Source organism: Natator depressus, chromosome 3 (assembly GCF_965152275.1).
Source record: "Natator depressus isolate rNatDep1 chromosome 3, rNatDep2.hap1, whole genome shotgun sequence".
NCBI lineage: Eukaryota > Metazoa > Chordata > Testudines > Cheloniidae > Natator > Natator depressus.
The window spans coordinates 130,235,980-130,260,028 of record NC_134236.1 but is presented as its reverse complement, the minus strand read 5'-3'; the positions used below and the strand labels follow the sequence as shown (position 1 = coordinate 130,260,028).

The window sequence follows — 24,049 nt, the reverse complement described above, 5'->3', positions numbered from 1 at the left end:
CCAGCAAAAGTGATTTTCTGCACACAGGGGTCAAGTCACATCTGACAACCACTTTGCGATAAATGAATGTTTCCTATAATCTAACTTTTAGAAAATGTTTTTCCCCACCATAAATGTAGGTTAAACTCTGCCCATGGGCTCAGGGTTTCTGCCCCATTGGAAGCACCAGGGCTCGGGGCCCCAGGATTCAGCCCTACCGCTCCCAGCTTCAGTCCCACATGGGGCGCCGGAGATCAGGGCTTCAGCCCCACACGGGGGCATCGGGAATAGGGGCTTCAGCCCTGCAGCTCCTGGCTTCAGCCCATGGGGGGCACTGGGTTTCAGCTGTGGGGTCCTGTGGCGCCCTTGAAAGGGCTTGCAGACCCCCAGGGGGCTGCAGATCCTTGGTTGAGAAGTGCTGATCCAGTAGATATAGTGTACTTGGACTTTCAGAAAGCTTTTGACAAGGTCCCTCACCAAAGGCTCCTAAACAAAATAGGCAGTCATGGGCAGTCTCATGGATCAGTCCCTGCTAAAAGATATGAAACAAAGGGTAGGAATAAAGGATCAGTTTACAGGGTAGAGAGGTAAATAGCAAGGTCCCACAAGGATCTGTACTGGGACCAGTGCTGTTCAACATATTCATAAATGATCTGGAAAAAGAGGTAAATAGGGAGTTGGCAAAGTCTGCAGATGATACAAAATTACTCAAGATAGTTAAGTCCAAAGCTGACTGTGATGAGTTGCGAAGGGCTCTCACAAAACTGGGTGACTGGGCAAGAAAGTGGCAGATGAAATTCACTGTTGATAAATGCAAAGTAATGCACATTGGAAAACATAATTCCAACTATACATACAAAATGATGGGGTCTAAATTAGCTGTTACCACTCAAGAAAGATCTAGGGGTCATTGTGGATAGTTCTCTGAAAACATCCACTCAATGTGCAGCAGCAGTCAAAAAAGCTAACAATGCTAGGAACCATTAGGAAAGGGATAGATAATAAGACAATAAATATCATAATGCCACTATATAAATCCATGGTACACCCATTGCATGCAATTCTTGTCACCCCATCTCAAAAAAGATATTTAAGAATTGGAAAAAATACAGAGAAGAGCAACAAAAATGATTAGGAGTATGGAACAGCTTCCGTATGAGGAGAGGTTAAAAAGACTGAGACTGTTCAGCTTGGAAAAGAAATGACTGGACAGGGGAGGTTATGACAGAGTTATATAAAACCATGAATGGCCTGGAGAAAGTGATAGGGACGTGTTATTTACCCTTTCACATAACATGAGACTCAGGGGCCACCCAATGAAATTAATAGGCATCAGGTTTAAACAAACATAAGGAAAGTATTTCTTCACACTACACAGTCAACCCGTGGAACTCATTACCAGGGGATGTTGTGAAGGTCAAAAGTATAACTGGGTTCAAAAAAGAATTAGACAAGTTCACGGAGGATAGGTCCACCAATGGCTATTAGCCAAGATGGTCAGGGATGCAATCCCATGCTCTAGGCGCCCCTAAACCTCTGACTGCCAGAAGCTGGGACTGGATGACAGGGGATGGATCACTTTATTATTTGCCCTGTTCTGTTCACTGCCTGAGGTATCTGGCACCAGTCACTGTTGGAAGACAGGATACTGGGCTAGATGGACCATTGGTCTGGCCCAGTATGGCCATTCTTATGTTCTCATTCAACCAAGTTTTTGCCAAAGCTAATCACTATTATAGATACTGTATGCAGGTCATGCCACAAACAGAACAAGAAGCAGCAGAAATCTCTCTCAAATCTACTAGTAGGTGGAAGCAGTCTCTGTATTACCAACTCTCCTCGCTCCAAAGACTTCCGTGTTCACTTCTGTCTCCCACAAATCAAACGCCTTCATTTCTAAGGAAATCTGAACTCATGAGCTAATAGGTCATCAACTTAATTTTCTTTTTTCAAAGAAGCAATGAAAATGTCAATCCCATCTCTATATTAAATGCATATCACTGCTTTAAAGTTACACAAATGTATACACTAGCAAAGGCAAAGAATTTAAATGTTAAGTTATTTCATCCTTACTTAACTCCATGAAAAGTATGGTCCAAATTGTGTCCTCTGATATGCTTGAGAATTAGAGGAATCCAAGATATCCACTGGAGTTCTCTTTAAAGACCCACAAGAGTTTTATATTAGTACATGATGTTTAATATTTTACAGTGCCTAGACAGGGGAGCAGCAGCCTTTCTTGCTTTTGTTAGTTAACACGTCAGTCAAAAATAATGTTACTGTAATATAGTATCTGGAGCTTAACTTCGCTTGGGGGTTCTTTTTACATTAGCTTAAAAAAAATTTACTTCCTCTAGCTCTGTTTTAATCCACAGTGTGGTACAGAGAGGTTTGTTGAAGTGCACATTTTTTTCTTGAATCTTCATGTATTTGTTAAATATAGACTTTTCTCTGATACTTCTCATCAACATTAATGAATTAAGCCTGACAATCAAGAACAGAAACCAGTGGGGTTGGGCTAGCAAATATAAAATTGGACAAGATACCAGTAGCAGAGTATGGTAACATCTCAGAGCTCACATATAAACCTATAATATATAGTATTCTATTTGATTGCTGTATTTTTTACATTCTGCAAGTTTTCTTTACATGACTTTTTTTTTTTGCTACATACACAACGTATCATTAACGCTGTGGACTGATGTTGGAATGACTCCCTATAAACCACTATGACATCTCACACAGATCATTCTATTAAAAATCTCCATACCATGCATTGCCATAATACATCAGATCACTGCAGTGAGCTCTCAACGTTTACTTTATCAAAGACCTGTGTGGCAGTGTGTAGGACTGAAGATGGCTTTGTGGTAAGGACAAGGGTTGAAGAGCAGAGTTCTATTTCCAGGGCTGCCACAGACTTCTTGTGTGATCTTGAGCAAGTCACTTAATCATTCTGGTCCACAGCTTTTTCCAGCTGTAAAGTGGGTATAATAATACTCCCATATCCCTATATCATAGGCCATCTACATGTTAGGACACACAGGCTAAGCAGGATCTCCAGCTTCTAACTCCAGCAAAGCAGCAGAGATTCCCAAGGCTACATTGTATAACCTGCCATGTTGTTCTGAAGATTACAAAATTATCAGGGGAGAAGAAAAAGGACAAAGTGTTCATAATCAGTCACATCCCGCCTTCCATGGGTCTTGTTAGACACCATTTCATCTAAGTCCAGGCAATTATCCAGTTACTGCATAAATACAAGCCATGCCTTATAAGGACTAAGGTATGAAAAAAGCCAGTGCCCTGAAAGAGGGGAGCTATCCTTTATCCTAATTAAATCAAATAAAGCTTTCAGCCGGTGCACAGGAGAGATATTTCTATACTCCGGCCTGAAAGGCAATGATTGAACAGCCAGCCCTACCCTGCTGCTGCTCTTGTGCCGATGCAGCGAGCTCTCACTCTTCCCGAGAAGGGGTTGTTCTCTCCCTCGTGACTAACACGCACGGTACCATCGGCCCGAGGAGCGATTTGTTTAACGAGGCCAAAGCGCAGTCAGGTGCAGGAGTCGGCAGACCGACCGCACTCTCTCAAACTAACCCTGCAGATCCAGCCTCCCCTTCCAGGGGGTTTCGGGCGCCAGGCCAGGGATGAGCAAGTCAGCCTGGCTCTCCCGCACGCTGCTACGCCCGTTCCCCCGCCCGCTAGTTACAGTCGGTGCTCGGGACATCTGGGGCCGAGTCCGGAGCACAGACCGCAGCGGGAGCGAGCTCCGCGCCCTTTGACCTGCACAGGGCTCGGCGGAGCTGAGCGATCCGGGCTCTCTTGCAAGCAGCCGCCCGGGAGTGAGAGCTGCCCCCTTCCCGGCCTCTGACCAAACAGCAGAAGTGCCTCCCCGGCTGCACCCGCCCTCCTGCCCCTCAGCCTCAGGCCCTGGCTGCAGCCCCCACATTAACCTTCCCGCCGGAGCAGGGACTTGCCCCGCTCCTCTCGCCTGTTTGCCGGCCGGGGCCGCCCCTTGAGCATTATCCGCAAAGCCCCGTCCCTCTGCTCCCTGCCCTCCCCGCGGGCAGCAGCCCAGGCCCCCCCGCCCCCAGCCCGCGAGGGAGGGAGGGGGCTCCCCCCTGCAGGCGCCACCCCGCTCCCCAGCCCGCCTGTTACCGAAGCTATCCTTGAAGTCTGGGGGTGGGGCGTCGCGCAGGGTCGGGATCCAGCCTCCCTCCTCCTCCTCCTCCTCTTCCGTGGGGCCGGGGCTGCCGCCGCCGCCGGGAACCTGCTGCCGCTCCGCCGCCACCGCCCTGGGGACACGTCGCCCCCTGCCCCGGGGGCCGGGCCCCTCCTCAGCCGCGAGCTGCTCCTCGTCCTCGTCCTGGGAGGAGGCGGAGCGGGAGTCGGCCGAGGTGCTGTAGAAGGGGTTCCCGCTGCTGTCCTGGCCCGACTCCCCGAACACGTCGTCCGAGATCTGCAGGCTCTCGTAGCGGGAGCGGGCCGCCTCCAGCAGGGACAGCGCCTTCCGCCGCGGCCCCCCGCCGCCGCCCTCCGCCATCATCCCCGCCGCCGACAGCAGCAGCAGCCCCCGCTCCCCGCGGTCCGGCTCCGCCGCCTCGCCCGGCCGCAGGCAGCAGCCCAGCAGCGCGAGCGGCTCGGACAGCGAGGCAGGGAGGCAGGGAGTGGCAGAGGAGCCGCCGCCGCCGCCGCCGCCACCCAGCCCTGCCTCCCTCTGCCGCCCGCGCAACCCACCCCTGTGTGTGTGCAGGGACATGGGGGGAAGGAGCCAGCTCAGCATCTCCAAATACCACATCCAGCCAATTATAGCCGCAGTCCTCACCCAAGAGGTGGGGTTATATGGCCGCCCCGGACGGCCTGGGCCCGCCCACGCCCCACCCCGAAGGGGCGGGTCTCGGCGTATTTAAAATCACAGAGCCTCTTTGGGAGAGCCGCCGCCGGGGGGGCCCGCTGCGCCTCAGGCTCCGTAAGACCCCCGGAGGAGGGGTGGGAGTTCTTCCACTCTTCCCCCGGCAGCGAGCCGCCCTGCAGGAGCTGCGCTGCCTCTCCAACCCCGCGGCGCACGGAGCTGTCCGCGGCCTGGGGTGCTGAAGCCCCCCCGCCCCTGGAGCCCCTCTGCAGCGCGCGCGTCCAACTTGCGGCTGAGACTTCTCAGTGACAATCGGAAGAGACTGAAATCACTCTAGGTCCCCCGGGGTGTGGCGGTGCTTGGTACTTAATGGCTGAGAGCTGGGAGCGGGATTGTGACAAGCAACAGGAACCCGTGGGAGAAATAGGAAGGACACAGAAAAGCACACAGGCCCTTAAACCGAGTTGAGGCGTAGGAGGGTCATAATGATCACTATCCTATCACACCTTCTTCATGCAAAATAGGATGTGCAATCGGTTTTGCTTGCATTAATCTATAGCTGAGGACTGCAAGTCGCTTTCATATTGATGAGAGCCACCTTAATGAAAGATGAGTGCAAACCCTACTGGGCCTAGGGAAAAATGGGAGAAGAGGAAAGGTCACACTATCTATATCAGGTTTCAGAGTAGCAGCCCTGTTAGTCTATGTCTGCAAAAAGAACAGGAGGACTTGTGGCACCTTAGAGACTAACATATTTATTTGAGCATAAGCTTTCGTGAGCTACAGCTCACTTCATCGGATGCATGTAGTGGAAACTACAGTGGGGAGATTTTATATACACGGAGAACATGAAACAATGGGTGTTACCATACATACTGTAAAGAGAGTGATCAGGTAAGGTGAGGTATTACCAGCAGGAAAGAAAGAAAACCTTTTGTAGTGATAATCAAGGTGGGCCATTTCCAGCAGTTGACAAGAACGTGTGAGGAACAGTTGGGGGAGGGGGGAATAAACATAGGGAAATAGTTTTACTTTGTGTAATGACCCATCCACTTCCAGTCTTTATTCAATCCTAATTTAATGGTGTCCAGTTTGCAAATTAATTCCAATTCAGCAGTCTCTCCTTGGAGTCTGTTTTTGAAGTTTTTTTGTTGAAGAATTGCGACTTTTAGGTCTGTAATCGAGTGTCCAGGGAGGTTGAAATGTTCTCCGACTGATTTTTGAATGTTATAATTCTTGACATCTGATTTGTGTCCATTTATTCTTTTACGTAGAGACTGTGTGATTTGGCCAATGTACATGGCAGAGGGGCATTGCAGGCACATGATGGCATATATGACATTAGTAGATGTGCAGGTGAACGAGCCTCTGATAGTGTGGCTGATGTGATTAGGCCCTATGATGGTGTCCCCTGAATAGATATGTGGACACAGTTGGCAACGGGCTTTGTTGCAAGGATAGGTTCCTGGGTTAGTGTTTTTGTTTTGTGGTGTGTGGTTGCTGGTGAGTATTTGCTTCAGATTGGGGGGCTGTCTGTAAGCAAGGACTGGTCTGTCTCCCAAGATCTGTGAGAGTGATGGGTTGTCTTTCAGGATAGGTTGTAGATCCTTGATGATGTGCTGGAGAGGTTTTAGTTGGGGGCTGAAGGTGATGGCTAGTGGCGTTCTGTTATTTTCTTTCCTGTCCTGTAGTAGGTAACTTCTGGGTACTCTTCTGGCTCTGTCAATCTGTTTCTTCACTTCAGCAGGTGGGTATTGTAGTTGTAAGAATGCTTGATAGAGATCTTGTAGGTGTTTCTCTGTCTGAGGGGTTGGAGCAAATGCGGTTGTATTGTAGAGCTTGGCTGTAGACAATGGATCATGTGATGTGTCCTGGATGGAAGCTGGAGGCATGTAGGTAAGTATAGCGACCAGTAGGTTTCTGGTATAGGGTGGTGTTTATGTGACCATCGCTTATTAGCACTGTAGTGTCCAGGAAGTGGATCTCTTGTGTGGACTGGTCCAGGCTGAGGTTGATGTTGGGATGGAAATTGTTGAAATCATGGTGGAATTCCTCAAGGGCTTCTTTTCCATGGGTCCAGATGATGATGATGTCATCAATGTAGCACAAGTAGAGTAGGGGCATTAGGGGATGAGAGCTGAGGAAGTGTTGTTCTAAGTCAGCCATAAAAATGTTGGCATACCGTGGGGCCATGCGGGTACCCATAGCAGTGCCACTGATTTGAAGGTATACATTGTCCCCAAATGTGAAATAGTTATGGGTGAGGACAAAGTCTCTATGTAAAAGAATAAATGGACACAAATCAGACGTAAAGAATTATAACATTCAAAAACCAGTCAGAGAACACTTCAATCTCTCTGGTCACTTGATTACACACCTAAAAGTCGCACTTCTTCAACAAAAAAACTTCAAAAACAGACTCCAATGAGAGACTGCTGAACTGGAATTAATTTGCAAACTGGACATCATTAAATTAGGCTGGAATAAAGACTGGGAGTGGATAGGTCATTACACAAAGTAAAACTATTTCCCCATGTTTATTCCCACCCCCTACTGTTCCTCACATGTTCTTGTCAACTGCTGGAAATGGCCCATCACTACAAAAGGTTTTTTTTCTCTCCTGCTGGTAATAGCTCACCTTATCTGATCACTCTCGTTACAGTGTGTATGGTAACACCCATTGTTTCATGTTTTCTCTCTATATAAAATCTCCTCATTGTATTTTCCACTACATGCATCCGATGAAGTGAGCTGTAGTTCACGAAAGCTTATGCTCAGATAAATTTGTTAGTCTCTAAGGTGCCACAAATACTCCTTCTCTTTTTACTATCTATATCAGTGGTTCTCAAACTTTTGTACTGGTGACCCCTTTCACATAGCAAGCCTCTGAGTGCAACCCCCCTAATAAATTAAAAATATTTTAAATATATTTAACACCATTATAAATGCTGGAGGCAAAGCGGGGTTTGGGGTGGAGGCTGACAGTTCACGACCCTCCAGGTAATAACCTTGTGATCCCCTGAGGGGTCCCGACCCCCAGTTTGAGAACCCCTGATCTATATTGTGCTCATGTGGGTACCTCAGGGATAGTTTTAGGGGTGTTTAAAAGATACCATTCTGTAGTAGAATATTTCCCACTGACTTACTGGATAATTATGACAGTAAAATCTATACTGGTTGTGTTACAATTTAATATAGCAAGTAATGCATTCTGAGCTGGGCACTAGTAAAACAAAAACTACAAAACTAGCTATAACTAAGGCCTAATACAACAAATGAATGTAAAGGATCACTATGTATAACCAATATTTGGGGCCTGATCCACCTCTCATTGAAGTTAATGGAAGGTTTCCCATTGAATCCAATGAGATTTGGATCCTGGCCATGGTGACTCAAAACCAACTCATCATGATCTCCATCATGTGGGTACACACAGTTAACAATTTTGCAACACTGTAAATTTATTTTTTCACTGATCCAAAACCAGCTGGGATTCAGATTTAAAGAGTTCACAGTGACTAGCTGTCTTGCACAACAGAATGACCACTGAAGAAGAAGTAAACCTATAAGCAGGGGTTTGACTCTGTGGGTATGTCTACACTGCAGCTGGGAGCAAGCCTCCCAGCGTGGGTAGCCAGACTCAAGCTAATAGGGCTAATAGCACACTTAAAATAGTAGTGTGGACATTGAGTCTCTTGCGACTACTTGGGCTAGCCACTTGAGATTAAGCGTAGCGGGTTGGGTGGGCTTGAGTTTGGGAGACTCTGGCCCCAATCCAGCAAAGCACCTATTTTGAATCGTGTGAATAGATCCATTGACTTCAGTGAGACTATGCACACACTTAAAGTTAAGCACATGATTGCTTCCATAATTGCAGGATCAGGGCCAGAATGTTCAGCACCTTGCAGGACTGAGCTTTTAGAATGCTTTTCTTGTGTTTAATGAACAGTCTTGTATAAAGTAGCAGTTGTTCCAACAGGCACATACACACCTACAACCAATTTAAAAAGCAATATGATGGCATAAGATAAAACAAAGTGAAGGAAAATAAATTTAATTGAGATAATCATTTGAAGACTGTAGAGTCACACGGATATATCTGAGGGCATAACTGTATCTGCAAAAACTTTATTACTGGTGATGATTTCTGAGCAGCTTGATTCGCAGAGTCCAGTTTGCTGAGCTGGCAGTTAGGAAATAAAATGTGTATTTCTCTTTACAAATTGAGTCTATATAGAATCCACAAACCACAATAAACATGGTTCCTCTGGATGCTGTTCATACAGAATCACTTTATGTAGTAAAAACATACTTTAAAGGTGTTGGCAGGTTCTGTGTACTAAAGGAATTAGGAATATAGTTTTGTTAGTCAACTTCTTCAAGTGACAAGTCTGATAGGGAAGTTGTTGACCACTACCTTCCATCTTTTGCAATTGTGACAGAGTTTGTGAGGTAGCTGGCTCTTTTTCTTCCTCTTCCTGGTTTGCCTGCAACTGATAGTATGAGCTCTGGAACTGATAGTATGAGCTCTGGAATCAAGTCGCTGTGTGATCAGAAAGCAATGTGTCTGCAGAAAGATGTTATTCTCTTACCTAGGATCTAAAGGAACTGTGCAATTTTCCAGTAGCTGATATTATACAGGATGCCTAGTTACCCACATCACTGCACCCATTAGTTTATTTTACATTGTCCTGCCTGGGTACAAGGCTGTGCTGATTGCCAGTCAGATTACAAGGCTACTTTGTAGATTTAATTATGCAAATTTCCACATCTGGTGGTGAGTTACTAGGGGTAGTGTTTCACACTGACCCCACAACTGTCTTCTGTGAGAAAATGCCGTTGATCCTTTAGGGTTCATAAGTCTTTTCAGAATTCCTTCTGTCAGTGGTTAGGATTGGCTGCTGGTTTATTTAATGGTGGCCTATGCTCACCATGTCCAATATCATCTTTGGGCTTTTGTGGTATTCTATAGGGGCAGCAGTTTCATCTGCTGCTCCGCCATGCCCTGTTAGTACAGGCATCAGATTGTCCATGATTGCTTATTCAACAGGTCTCCCTGCTTATATCAGACCTAGCCTTCACATATGAATGCTGTTCTCCTATACACAACCCATGGATGTACTCAGTAGCAAATGCTGCTGCCTCTGGGAAGGTTACCCAGCCCTGAGTTTTGTTAGTAATATGGAATTCTCAGCACATATAGTACGGACTCTCCCCAGTTAAGAGGGTATGCTTAGGGTCTCTGCAGGATTTGGGAGAGATGAGTGTTGAAGGGGCTTCATGGGGGGGTGTCACCACACCTCCTTGTTAGTAGAACTTGTCAGCAGGAAGGTATGCCAGGGCAGGGGAAGGAAAGGTCTACTAGCCATAGTGGACTCCCCCTGCAGCTGGTGCAGGACAGCAGCTCACAGGATGGAGTAATGTCCATAGAAGAGCTGCTCTGCAAGTTTAAGGATGGAGTTTGCCTCCCAAGCCTTGCCCACTTCACCCAAAGAGCTTACACACAGTGAGAGCTGGATTAAAGTATAGGCACAATAGGCAAGTGCGTAGGGCCTCAGCTCCTAGAGTGCTGTGATGATGTCAGATTTTTAGCTCTCTTTTTAAAAATGTATCTTTTTAGGCCTCGTGGTTGTGGAGGGGAATGTGAGCAGAGCATAAACAATGTAGTGAGGTCTGCATGAGTTTGCCAACAGCCCGAACATTAGCTCTGAGAGGACTGAACTGCTCTATTTACCTTACTGGTGTTAGGCAAAAAGATTCTTTTCCCCAAGAATCAAGCAAGTACAAACAATACTGAAGGGGGTTTATTCACGGTACTGGGAAGACTGACAAGCAGCTTCAAAGATATGGTGCCATAGTGGCCAGTTATATACATTCTCTTATCAATTCATTTGCATTTATCTGTACATACAGAGACAGACATTGTTACAAATCAAGAGAGAACCCTAAATAAAGATAAAAATAAGAACAGTATGTACATATAGAGGTCTCCTATTGCATCAAGCATCTATGGCTACCTTGCGGGGGAAGGAGTGGGGATCGGGATGAGTGCTTACAGATATCTGGTGGGCTGTGAAGGGAGGGTTTGTCCTGTTATAAGAACTGACTTACTGGGTGGGCATTGACCATATAAGCTTATCAATTGTTTATAGTTGTCAGTGTCCTTGCTACTGAATACTTATTGAAACATTCCTGCTTGTTCTGCGGTTTTTGTCTTAGCTGTTAGCTAAATTTTAACTCTTTCGTGACAATGGATTATTAATGCTGAACCCCTCTGTTCTAGAAGGCCCACCCCTCTGCAGCAGATAACTGAGGTTGGGGAGGCTCTGGCCCTTGCTACTGCCAGTCCATCATGATTCTGCTGGGGTGATGTCAACAGTCTCCACCCACTCCTACTTACATACAGAGCTCTTTGCTGGCCTTCCCTCCTCCAGGACAGATGCCAGGCCACCTAAAACCAGGAAATAGTAGCCCTTGGAGAGGAGATAATCCAGCCTGTCCAAAGAGGAGTGTTTGGGGGCCCTTCCCACCAGCAGAGCAGTCAGCTCTTGTGTGAGCGGCCCCTGCACTTACCACTCCAAGTAGGTGTGAGGGTGGGGCCTCAGCTCTGAGGCTGCCTGAGGGGGTTTCCCTGTTGGGATGCCTAGCCTTCTAGCTTGCCTTAATGGGGCCCTGCACACAGCTTTTCTGCATTCCTGTCTCATCACGTGTGCAGACCACTAACTAGATTACTGTGACCTGAAATGGGCAAGTTTAAATACTAGACCTTTCTGAACTGAGTTGTCTGAAGTGTTAGTAGTAGTGTGCTCATATATATATATATATATACACGCACACACACACACCGAGAGGGGAAAGAAAAGGAAAGGCATGTTAGATAGATAAAATAGATCAGGTCAGGCTTTTTAAAAAAAAATGAAGAAAAAATCATCAGGGGTTTCTTTAATTGAACTAACTAAATATAAAAGCCCGATGGAACATTGCAAATAAAGTCCTGCTTTCCTCTGAGTTACTTATACTGGTGTTTAGCTGCTAGGAAAAGACCACTCCAGTAAACTGAACATTGTATCCATGACAACCCACAATTCAGCTTTTAACTCCCCACACATAAAATGTTAGGGTTTATTTTACATTCTTCTATTTTTATTACAATAGCAATAATGATCTCTGGCTGCATTTCCAAAATTTCCCTCACCTTTTTAAACAAGTCATTAAATGTCTAGGAATTTCCCTGTGACCTCCCGACTCTGGCAACATACTCCTTAAATTAAATGATAAAATCTTTTGAGACTCTCACTTATTTCATCAGACAATACAAAGCAGAGTACTGTACACAGAGCAGAGTGACAGTATGTTAAATCACTAACAAATTTATTAGAGCATAAGCTTTCGTGAGCTACAGCTCACAATTTGTTAGTCTCTAAGGTGCCACAAGTACTCCTTTGCTTTTTACGGATACAGACTAACACGGCTGCGACTCTGAAACATGTTAAATCAGACACTCCATTACATTCAGACATTCAGTTTGCACACTTTAGGACCTAATCCTGCTCCAATTACAGTCAGTGGGGGCCTGATCCTACTCTCTTTGAAGGCAAAACTCCCATGGGAGTGGGATCAGGCCCTTATTTTGTTATTCAGTTTGGCTATGTCTACATTGCAAGCTAGCTGTGTGATGCCCCCACTTGTGTACACGTACTCATGCTCTCACCGAGCTAGCTCAAGAATAAATTGCAGTGTCACCACAGAAGCAAGGGTAGCAGCAGTGGAAGCATGGCTGAGTCATGCTGAGTACATTCCCACCGGTTTCAGCTGGGTTTGTACTCAGTACGGCTCAGTCATGCCTCTGGTCTGCTACCCATGCTACCATGGCTACCCTGGTATTTATACTCATGGTAGCTCGAGGAGAGCTAGCACAAGTATGTGTACGTGAGCAGGGGAATTACACCCCTAGTTTGTAGTGTAGAGATGACCATCATTATGTTAAAGGCACCACTTACAATTATCTGTTTCAGTTTATTCTCTAGCTACTGCAGTGGGTCTCCATCTGACGTCCATAGATTACCAGCAATCTGTAGAATATTAGCCTGTGGTCCACAGAGAACTGGCTGGCCACATATTTGTAATTCTCTTTGTATCCATCTGCTAAAAAGCATTAAAGACCGCTAAAAATATATCAGGACTTTCCTAATATTATTTTCCCATGCATCCAAACACTGTTGCTGCCACAGGGATGTTATCCAGTCCTGAATGGGAGGGAAGATAGAGAGATTATCGTGTGGACCTATGAAGATATGCACAAGATAAGACAAGGTTTTAATACTTGATTATGCTTAGAAAAGTGATTCTGTAAAAATGCATAATAAAGCTCTGTATTTACCATCTCTCAGTGACTTCCATTTCATATTTAGGTTGCAGTTTCTTTGGGGCAGCTCTCTTTTTGTTCCGTGTTTCTACAACACCGAACTATGCAGGGTACTTTAAAGTAAATAATAATATTTCTGAGGTTACAAAATATTATTTGTCTAAATTCTCAGATCTGCAAATCCAGCCTAGAATCTGAATTTCAAGCTGAATTCCTGCTGCTTCTCCAATCATCACCAGCAATGCTGGTTGGGAATTTTTTGCTGGAAAATACCAACTTGTTGAAACCAAAACATTTTTCAGGAGCATACACAATGAAACATGTATTTTAATGAAACTTTCACCAGGAAAGATTGCTCAGGTCTAGGATGGAATTTCCAGCCACAGAAAGATACCTTACTCCAGAATAGTCAATAGCCTGGTGGTTAGGGCAGTCATGTGGGATCCAGGAAACCTAGGTCTGAATCAGGGACTTGAAGTTGTTTCTTCTTGAACCTGCAGATTCAAGTCTCTGATTCAGACGGGGTCTCCTACATTCCTGGTGCATCCTCAAATCACCACACTATTCTGGGGCCTCTCTTACTCTTTAGTTTTTCATCAAAACACTTGGAAAGAGCTCAGTTTCATCCTGATGTGGAACAGGGCAATTTTTGAAATATCAAAAATTTTCATGGGATGGGAAATCCATTTTCCACCCAGCTCTAATCACTAGTAGTAATGATTATGCAATCAGAACTTAACAGACAATGTTGGTGGTGATTTATGGAGCAGAACACATTAGAGTCCACACTTTCTTAGCTGTATTGTCTCTGCAGGGACACTTGTAAAACTAACAAAAATATGTTTTATCGGTAAAATGAGTAGCAATGACTCAGAGACACAGGGAATATACATTGAGTCAGAAGGTGCTATTTTTACACATTCACTTTTCTGATCACTTAAGACAGAAATAGAACTACACTGTGGTTAGACCACAAACTCTGAGATCAAGGACCGTATTGTGACTCAGAGTGTCAAAGCAGGATGCCTGGTTCTCTTGTTGCTTCAGGGGGGCATTCTCTGTTTCAGCCCTATACTTGATGCGGTGACATCCCCATCCATACTGGCTCAGCTATGGTGGCTTCCCCTGTCTGCCCACCAGCATGGGATGGGGAATACCAGGCTTGCAGAGGCTGTTCTTCCTCCTTGTGCTGCACTGTGTGCTATAGTTAGCTCATGCAGGAGAGTTGGAGGCACCTTACACCTCCCTGTTGCCCTGTACAGTTGCATAATGTGGGTCACAAAGTGATGTTGAAAATATTTTTCTTTTAGAAACTCCACTTGTTAAACTGATGTAGTTGAAGTGCTTTTGGCCACCATAACTAAGGTTGCTGTAGAAGGTGCATAATTACCAACAATACTGCTTCATGGTAAGGCGAGGTTTTGACATGGTGGGTCCCCACTGAAAGCACAGTCTGGTCCTTCTGTGCCCCTACCCCAAGGGTTTCCAGTTATTCCCTTTAGCACAGAGATTTTGTCACGGTGGAGCCCTTGAACAGTCAAGGCTTTTTCTAGCAGGTCTCTCACCTAGGTGAAACTCCTGGTGGATTAATGGCCTTTCGGAGCAGGTAGGGAACCCCAGGCCCATCCTCTCCACTGAGCTCCAATCTAGAGCCCACTGGCTGGCAGCCACACTTGACACCTTGGGGTGCTAAGCCACCACCTTGCTGTGATGCTCTGTACCTCGGAGGAACACCTTACACCCTCATGTTCATCTTTATAAAATGATTGTGTGGAATCCAATGCAAAGTTTGTCATGCTGGAGGTCTTCGGAAGGCTCATAATGCACTGAGCATGGTTGTTATAGTGTTGTTATAGTAATTATTACAGTAAGGTTATAATTTCATGTATATAGTTATGAGGCTGAAAATGTATCCTCATGGTTTAAAGCAAGCCCATGCAAAAACTCTCCAAGAACAGAGAGGCAGTTCACACCTCGTCAGGGCATGGATGGGACAAACCCAGCCCAGCCTCACAGGAACAATGGACACTGGCTTAGGCAGCAATAAAAGAATCTGTTAGACCCTCGAGGGGGTCATCCCCTTCCTTTGGGCAGTTTGGGACTGCGATTAGGTAATGCTCACCTGACTCTGAAAGGGGGTTGTGGGGGGGAAAGCCAGGAGAAAAGAAAGGACATGATAAAAGGAAGAGACATTTTGCCATGCTCTCTCTCTTCCATCTACATCTACAGGCACCACCACCAACAAGCGACTGAAGCATTGATCAAAGGGGAGAGTCTGGCTGAAGAGCCAGCCTGTCGTGAGAACCATCTAAATTTGTAAGGACATTGAAAGTGTTAAGACCAGCTTAGAATGCGTTTTGCTTTTATTTCATTTGACCAAATCTGACTTGTGATGCTTTGATGTACAATCACTTAAATCTACCTTTATAGTTAATAAATCTGTTTGTTTATTCTACCTGAAGCAGTGCATTTGGTTTGTAGTGTGTCAGAGACTCCCCTTGGGAGAAGAAACCTGGTGCATATCAATTTCTTTGTTAAATTGATGAATTTATATAAGCTTGCAGCATCCAGTGGGCATAACTGTACACTGCAATCCGGAGGTTCCTAGGGCTGTTTCTGGGACTGGAGATATTGGCTAGTGTCATTCGCTTGCAAGTAGCTGGGAGCAGCTTACTTGCCAGAGGCTGTGTGTGAACAGCCCAGGAGTGGGGGGAAGGGGGGTCTCACAGCAGAGTAGGATAAGGCTGGCTCCCAGAGTCAAGGATTGGAGTGGCCTAGCAGATCACTGGTCCAGACAACACCAGAGGGGAACGTTACACCTCCCTGGATCACTTCCTACCCTAAGCTCCTTTTGCTCCGTGGAGTAACTCACTCTAATCAAGTCTCTGGCCTGCAATCTCTCACCTGCCTCTCCTTCATGGATTTACACAGGCCTGCACTGCCAGGTCCCAGCCAAGGAGCACCTGGGTAGTATTTTCCCTTCAGAGCTCAGAACAGCCCTCTGCTCCCTTCTGCTACCTCCTCTGAGCTGCTCTGCTCCTCTTTTTAAAGCCCCACCTCCAACTTGTGTAGGCTTTGCAGGTGTGGCGGGGCAGGGACACCTGGGCCCAGAGCCGTTCCTTAACCTCTTGCTCTTCATTGTGGGGTTTGTATACCTCATCACAGCTGCCTACATATTTCCATTCTAAACCCCTATTTTCAGTCACGCATAACTTTCCAAGCCTTTCATTTCTTGGGCTGAAATTTTACAGGTCTGATCTTTGCCCAAAAGCAACATTAACTGGAATGTTTGAGGAAAAACAGGTCAGCATTTTCAAGTAAGTGGAGAGAGGAAAAAATACATCTTCACCATTATGTAAAAATATATATATATCCTGTGAATTTTTAAACAGACCTAACATTGAAACAGCTGTGGCATGAAAGTTAAAATTTGTCTGAGAAATAGTTCTCCTGGAGGCAAAGTGCCTTGGAATATTTCAGTTATAAATGGTTTTGATTTGGTTGAGTTATAAAAAAAAATTACTTTTTATGCATGCAATGGATATTTTTAACCACAGCAGTATTAACCATGTTTGCCTAACTTTCTGAGGAAGGCAGGGTGTATTGCTCATGCATGCCTGGAAAATTAGCCATGTGGTTATGGAGTGTTTGTAGTGAATGATGCAGGGGTCTGGAGGCTCTCTGCCTCATTCTCTGGGCGTCCTATATGTACATATGCATTGGGCATCACACATACTTTAGAAAGTGTCAACATCGAGGCAGGGCATGAGAATACATAAGGGCAGTACACTCTGTGTTTAGTGTGCATTGAATCAGCCCGTGTTCCATTTATTATGCATTTTAAAGGTGTACATTTTTGAAATGCACCTTTTGTAGAGCACACCTCACCTCACTCATGGAAAACCTTGTTTGGTTCAAGTTCAATAAGGCAAAGTTTTAGAGAATCACTTATCTTGTGCAGTGCAACTCTTTTGAAGTGTGCAGTGATGGAGTCAGGGTTCTGTAAGAGCCTGTATCTCAATCTCTGTGTACCATATGGTGTAAAAACCATCCAGCTCTTAGGTTACATAGGAACAGAGTCTCTACTATGGGAGTTTTCAAGTGCATGGGAATTGGGCTTTCTGGTGGTGTCTGCACTTTCTCTATTTTTTCCCAAACTAGCAAATTCCATTAATAATGCATTAAAAGATCATTAAGATTGTGTGGTTAAATGCTCAAAAGTCAGGAAATGTCAAAGTTAAGGTAGTGATATTGACTCTACCCCCTTGCAAGTCTGAGCTACAATAAAGCCTTTAATTACATGATCATGTGCTATTTTCAAAATAACACATAAAATATATGTTTATTTCTACAGCCTTGTAAGGTGCATCTTGTGTGATATGCAGTGAATGAGGAATGATTTCAGGGTGTGTCTTGTACTATGTTCTTAAGGTCAGTAAATTTGGGCTCTGGTGAACCACAGTTCTACAGTTGGGGACCCTCCAGTGAAAAGCTTCCCTTCCTTAAATGTTCACATCTAGGGACTGTCAGCAAAAGCATCTCATCTGATCTCTGCTGCGTTGGCAGGGAACAGAGAGAGAAGCAATCCACAAGGTATCTAGGTCTCAGATCAGGTACAGCTTTATATGTTTTCTCTAACAGTTAGAATTGTATCAAGAAGCAGAGTGGAAGTTAGTACACTTTGTGGAACATAGTCCAGAATATGCTCACATTAACTCACTCCACTAAGCACACAGGCTGCCACACTGTGCACTAGCTGAGGTTTTCTAATGGTCTTCAAGCCCAGCCCCTGCAGTCACAAAAACAAGGATGACCATGGCAAGATGGATGCCATACATGGAAGACTGCAACCTCCTAGCCAGTCTTCCTGGGACCCTGATTGCTCTGGGGGCCTCTAAGTGATGCTACAATGCAAATAAATAATAATAATTTTAAATGGTATGAGCCACTGCTGCTAAATGGGTCCAAAAGTACCACAAAATTGTGAATGTCTTTTTCAAGGGGTTCACATAGTTCCTCAATAGATGGAGCAATCATAACGCTCATCAGTTCCTCAGGTTGCTTCCCTTTGTCAACCAACATTACCTTCACTTTTGCCTGTTATAATTCCTACTGCTTTTAAGTATTTTGTCTTCTTTTTCTTCCCCCGTCCCATTACCTGGGGCCACCGTATCATGCAAGCATCTGTCATCTTTATCTGTCCGAGGCAGCACAAAGGTCCACCCGCTTACTGTCTTCATTGATGCAATCCATCCATTGCTTCCCCTGCTTGCCTCTGGGCCTCTTTCCTACCACCATCTCTTGGCATGCTTTCCTCACAAGGTCCTCTTCACTCATCCTCTGTATGTGTCCGGGCCAGCAAAGTTTGCACTTCCTGGGTTTTGTCAGCCACATCATTGACTTTAACTTCCATCCTTCTGCGTTCATTTCAAAATCTGTCTCTTCAGGCAAGTCTTTTTAGAGCATCTTTTTACCTTCTAATATATGCCTTTAATCCATTGGGAGCGGTATCCTATTTAGTAGTTGTTAGAAGGACATATTGGTTTGCCTTATCTAAATATGTTTCAGACCATTAACAATTTTTGTTAAACCTTCTCATAGAAAGATATTTCCTTTTTACTTTAACAGCTAATCAAGCAATTAAATCTTATTGAAATAGATAGGCCAGCCAAGTCCTTGCAAAGAAGCACAGGTTAGAGAGGAAACTTCGATTCTGCTACATTTCATCAACTGTGAGTCAGTTTGTATTTTGGTCAATGTCAGCCCTTTCCATTGCATCTTTTTGGGGATCAGACCCTTCTCCAGAGAATGGGAAAAGAGCCTGAAAAACAGAATTACCCACTATTCTGGGTGGTAGAAGAAAAGGCAGTTGCTTAAGAATCTGAAATGGCATCACATTTTCCCCATGTAAGAGGATGAATGTTAGTCATCCCATAAGGCAGATAGACGACTGTTCGTCACCATCAAAAGAGAATTTCTCCATTCTGTTTAGTCAGTACAGACACTGGAGATACTAATCCCCAGATCAGTTCCCCTCAGAAGAAGTCCTTTAGATATCAAGACTTGATCATAAAAAGGAGCAATATTGAAAATGTCTGAGGGTGAGGGGTGATGTGAGAGAAAATGTGTCTTTCCATTAATGAAGATAATTGCTAGCCTCAGAAATGCCTTTTATGTGCTAATTTGCCCTTGTTTTAACCCCGAGGGGCTAAGTACAGTTATTTTCAAGTAGAAGATGAAACATCACAAAAAATATAGGGTCAGTTCTTTAGGATTATTGAACATCTGCAGCTCTCATTGAAGTGACTGAGGTCTGCAGATGCTTGAACATCTCTCAGGATTTGTCCTATAGAATGAATCCTTCCAGGGAATTTCAGTGATTATTAACTCAGCGTGCTTACCGATTTCTATTCTGAGATGAACCAATGGAAGCTACCAAAATTCCTGGAGCTGTGATATTTAAAGAGCTTGAAATGCTGTAAGGAAGCAGTATACTATTTTAGAGCTGACATCTGGAAGTAAATTCCTGTGATTCTTTAGAGGAGATCATTTATATAAATCCAAGGGTTTTTAAAATAAACCCTGTAATCAGGATGCACAACAGCAATATTTTGCAGGGACACTGTCAAGATATAAATCAGGGGTCCCGATCCTATAGTATGAAGAGAAGGATTGAGTTCCATACATGTTGTTTCTATTCTCTGCATTAAAAATGAAAGAATTTTAAAAATGAGAGGCACTTTTCACCATTTATACCCTTTCTTGTACTTCACTCAGCTTGGACAATGAATTCAATTTCACTTTTTATTTATAGTCAGTTTCCTTTTGCTTTTTCAGGAGCTAGCATGTTGGGCTGCTTTGTTGCACTGGGATTCTGTTGTATGTGGGTTGCTAGAATTTCAAGGAGAATGTTAAAATTGCCTTAAAAGCTGTTTTACTACATTAAAAAATAGTGGAAACATTTCTAATTGGCTCAGATCCTGCACGTGCATCCACGGATGCACGTGGCCAGAGAGGCATTGGAAGCAGTGCAGGGCGAGGGACTGGCTGCAGGGAACTCACAGATGGGCACACTGTAACCTCCATACAGCTCAGAGCACTGCTGTGTGAGGGATCATTCCTACCACCATTCGGGGAGGGCGTGTGTGAAGGCAAACCAAGGAGGGAACTGTTGCACATGGTGGACACATAACTAAGTAGATCCACTGATTAAAGCCTCCATATGGGGTTGGGGAGGCAGGAATGTGCCAGTTACAGCTGCTATTGTATCTCAGCTGGCAATGGCTACCAGACGTTAAGGCCTGTCCTAGTGGCTGTGGAGCTGCTTGCTGATCACTGAAGTTTCATAGTGGAGGATTCAATCCTCTGACCTCAACAGTGTACCCTTGGCACTTGTGCTCAGGGTCAGGAGTTTTTCCATTAGGTTTTGTAAATCCTCCCCTTTTTAAATATGGAGAGATCATTTTAGGGGTGAGGGGATACTTCAGTCTTGATGCCCCTACTGCCAGTGACCTCTCTTCCAAGACTTCCAGGTTGTGGTATGGACACCTATCCACTGGGAACTGGACTGAGACCACCAACTGATTTCACTGAGGTTGTCAAAACAGCCATCAGATGGAAACCACATTCAACTGTCACCAACTTGGGCTGGATTTGAACAGGCAGCTACCTGTACTTCCTATTACCAGTCCCCCAAACCACCTGATCCCTCCAGACAGGGAACAAGAATGAGTTTCTTTAATTTTTAAGCTGGCAGTAGTGTAAATAGAGCCAAAAATCTTTTAGAACATATTGTGCTGCCCAGAATTTCTTTTGGCAAAGTTATATATGCTGGAAATAGCAGTGCATAATGGAAGAACTGACCCAAGCTTAGCTACCACTGTAAATCTGACACGATGCTTCATATGTCATTTGCCAGTCTGCATGCTTTCATGAAGTAAACAAGAAAATGCTAGAGTGTAAAGTCAATAAAAAAGAAAAGGAGTACTTGTGGCACCTTAGAGACTAACCAGTTTATTTGAGCATGAGCTTTCGTGAGCTACAGCTCACTTCATCGGATGCATAGCATATCGTGGAAACTGCAGAAGACATTATATACACACAGAGACCATGAAACAAAACTTCCTCCCACCCCACTCTCCTGCTGCAGGAGAGTGCTGCTGCAGGAGAGTGGGGTGGGAGGAAGTTTTGTTTCATGGTCTCTGTGTGTATATAATGTCTTCTGCAGTTTCCATGATATGCTATGCATCCGATGAAGTGAGCTGTAGCTCACGAAAGCTCATGCTCAAATAAACTGGTTAGTCTCTAAGGTGCCACAAGTACTCCTTTTCTTTTTTCTTTTTACGAATACAGACTAACACGGCTGTTACTCTGAAACCTGTAAAGTCAATGGATCTTTGGTAAATTCTGGAATTATATTGACATTTACCAGGTATTATTTAAGATTTTCTGCCTGGTAATTACTCCATAACATATAGCTTCTCAAAAAACAAAAACAATCTTTTTTGAGACCCAAACTAATAATTTACTGCAGTTTAAAATAAATATTATGTATCACTTTCTGGCCTCATGCCATGGGATCACTCATTTGGTCTCTGCAGTCTGCCCTCTTAGGTGTTCTATCTTCGGTCACTTACCTTTCCATAGTCCATACACTAAGACTAGTCCCAGGAAGAGGTTATGTAGATGTAGGATGCAAATTTAGCATCGCCATCATGATTTACACCAGGTCTGCATCAAGGTTTATTTACACCCCCGGAAACAGCACATTTCTCTCTGGGGTCTAATTTAGGCACAGTTGACTGCTTTAGTCCTCAGATCCCTTTACATGCACTCATGTCATTTACACAATCCCTAAATTTGTCCTTGATTTCACTCAGACCAATCCTGTTTCCATTAAAGTCAGTGGGAATTTTGTCATTCACTTAACTAAGAGTAGGCTCAGGGCCAGTACTGCTTTTATAAGGGTGCAGTGAGTGTACTGTCATTTCCAAGATTCTTTCCTCAGAGTGTTGTGCTGTACAGTGTTCTTTACAAATTCCCTTTGTCTCTCAATATTCATACAATAAAATTGCTGATCAGTATTGCAGCATGCTGTCTATTATGAGACTGTATCAAAGCAAAACCAGTACATTATGTCTAATTCACTTTATCATAAACATTTCTTGCAGATTCCTGGTTCATAGGTAGCCCTCACCTCCAAAAAAGGTACAGGTAACCATGGTTTATTTCTACACTCTTGTTATTCCTATTGGTGAATTGCAATCATTGCAGTGAATATGTTATGTTCTTGGTAGGTATCCTCCGCCTATCCTGCTCTAAACACAGGTGACACAGGCTAGGGTTTGATTTTATTCACGAACAAAAAATGAAACTATGTAAAATCCAGCCCATGCTTTTGCTCTCCCTGCCCCCACCGGCTGATCCCGGCTTTCCTCTCTGCTCAGCCCAAATCCTAGGTTCTGTCTTCTCAAGAGAAACATCCCCACCTCCCTTATACCATGGACTTTTGCAGCACTATCAACACCTGCTAACATGGTCGGTCGGGTGTATCAGACAAACACTGCCAGCCTCTGACATATCTCTCCTCCAAAGACAATTACTGTTATCTGTCCTTAAAGACGAGTATGTTAATTACATTTCTCTGCAAACTTTAAAGTTCAAGTAAAATAGACATTAACTGTAGTTAACTGTCCAAGCTGCAATACAAGTGATTCCAATTTATTTGGTGTAGATTAATAATTTGATATAGCTGGACATTTGATAGGGTTATTTTTTAGTTTTTTAATCAATTTTCAGCCATCAAACATACCGTACAATGAACATAGTTGGATTTATACTTTAAAGTCAGCCTTGCTGCATTTCAACTCCCTTTTCCAAGCAGCTGCTATCTGAAGATGAACAGAGGTCAAATCATCAGCTGTTGGCTATAATACTGTTCCCTTTCTGCTAGTTCAATGAGCTCAAATCCCATATATCTCTCTGATCTTGGAATTCACACAAAAGCAGGCTGAAAGATAAAAAAGAATCATGAGCATTTATCCATCTTGCAAACATATTTTCTGTAAGATTTATGCAGCAAAGCTTGTTCAACTGATATGTCCAACTGTGGGTACCTTTCATCTGGTAGTTTAAATAAAGAGACATTGATTCCACTGTGACAGAAGAATAGCTGAAGGCTGCAAAGAAATTAACAGACCACACAACATTGCTTTTTCAAAAATAAGGACATAAACCTGTGCAATCTTACTTTAATGTAATTGTTGTAAGCTTGTTGGGATTTTAACAAAAGCAACCAGCTAGTACATCATCTCGTGACTGTTCCTTATTTATCACTGGCCACATAAAATGGTTTGCTGTTATTTCATAGGAGTTGTATGATTGTGGCAGCTACCCAGTGGGGCTAAGCCGGGAGTTGTAGCTGGCTGGTTCAAATAATGTTTTGGCTCAGTTAGAGTCCATCTGGCCATAAGATGTATCCTGCCGGTGTTTGGAAGATTTTTTCCCCTCACTGGCCTATACCTGTGTCTGCAACCTGCCTGCTCATCCGTCTATGCATAAATCAGGAGAAGGGCAGGAATCCCAGTTCTTCTAGATGATTTCATTGTTTCTTCCTTCTGTGAAACTATAGGGTGGGATTTTCAGAAGTGCTCAGCATTGGCTTAGCATTCTCTCATTAAAGTCAGTGGTAAAATTCCCATCAGCTTCAGTGGAAGCGGAGTTAGACCAGTGATGACTCAGCAACTTACAAACTTGTAAAAAGCCGAGAAGGTAACATCTCTGTCCCTCAGACAGCTAGGACACACAGGTCAAAAATTTAAGTGAAAGAATTAAACACAGTTGAGATGGAT

At 44.3% G+C, this 24,049-nt stretch overlaps 1 protein-coding gene across 1 annotated transcript in view; it reads right to left on the bottom strand.

Moving 5' to 3' along the window:
* Nucleotides 1–4,545, bottom strand: part of PGBD5 (piggyBac transposable element derived 5) — a 99,439-nt gene extending 94,894 nt beyond the window's left edge. The window contains exon 1 of the mRNA XM_074948818.1: nucleotides 4,141–4,545. Coding sequence (XP_074804919.1) covers nucleotides 4,141–4,528 — 388 coding nt within the window. The 5' untranslated portion in view covers nucleotides 4,529–4,545. The remainder of the gene's footprint in view (nucleotides 1–4,140) is intronic.
* Between the last annotated feature and the right edge of the window lie 19,504 nt (nucleotides 4,546–24,049).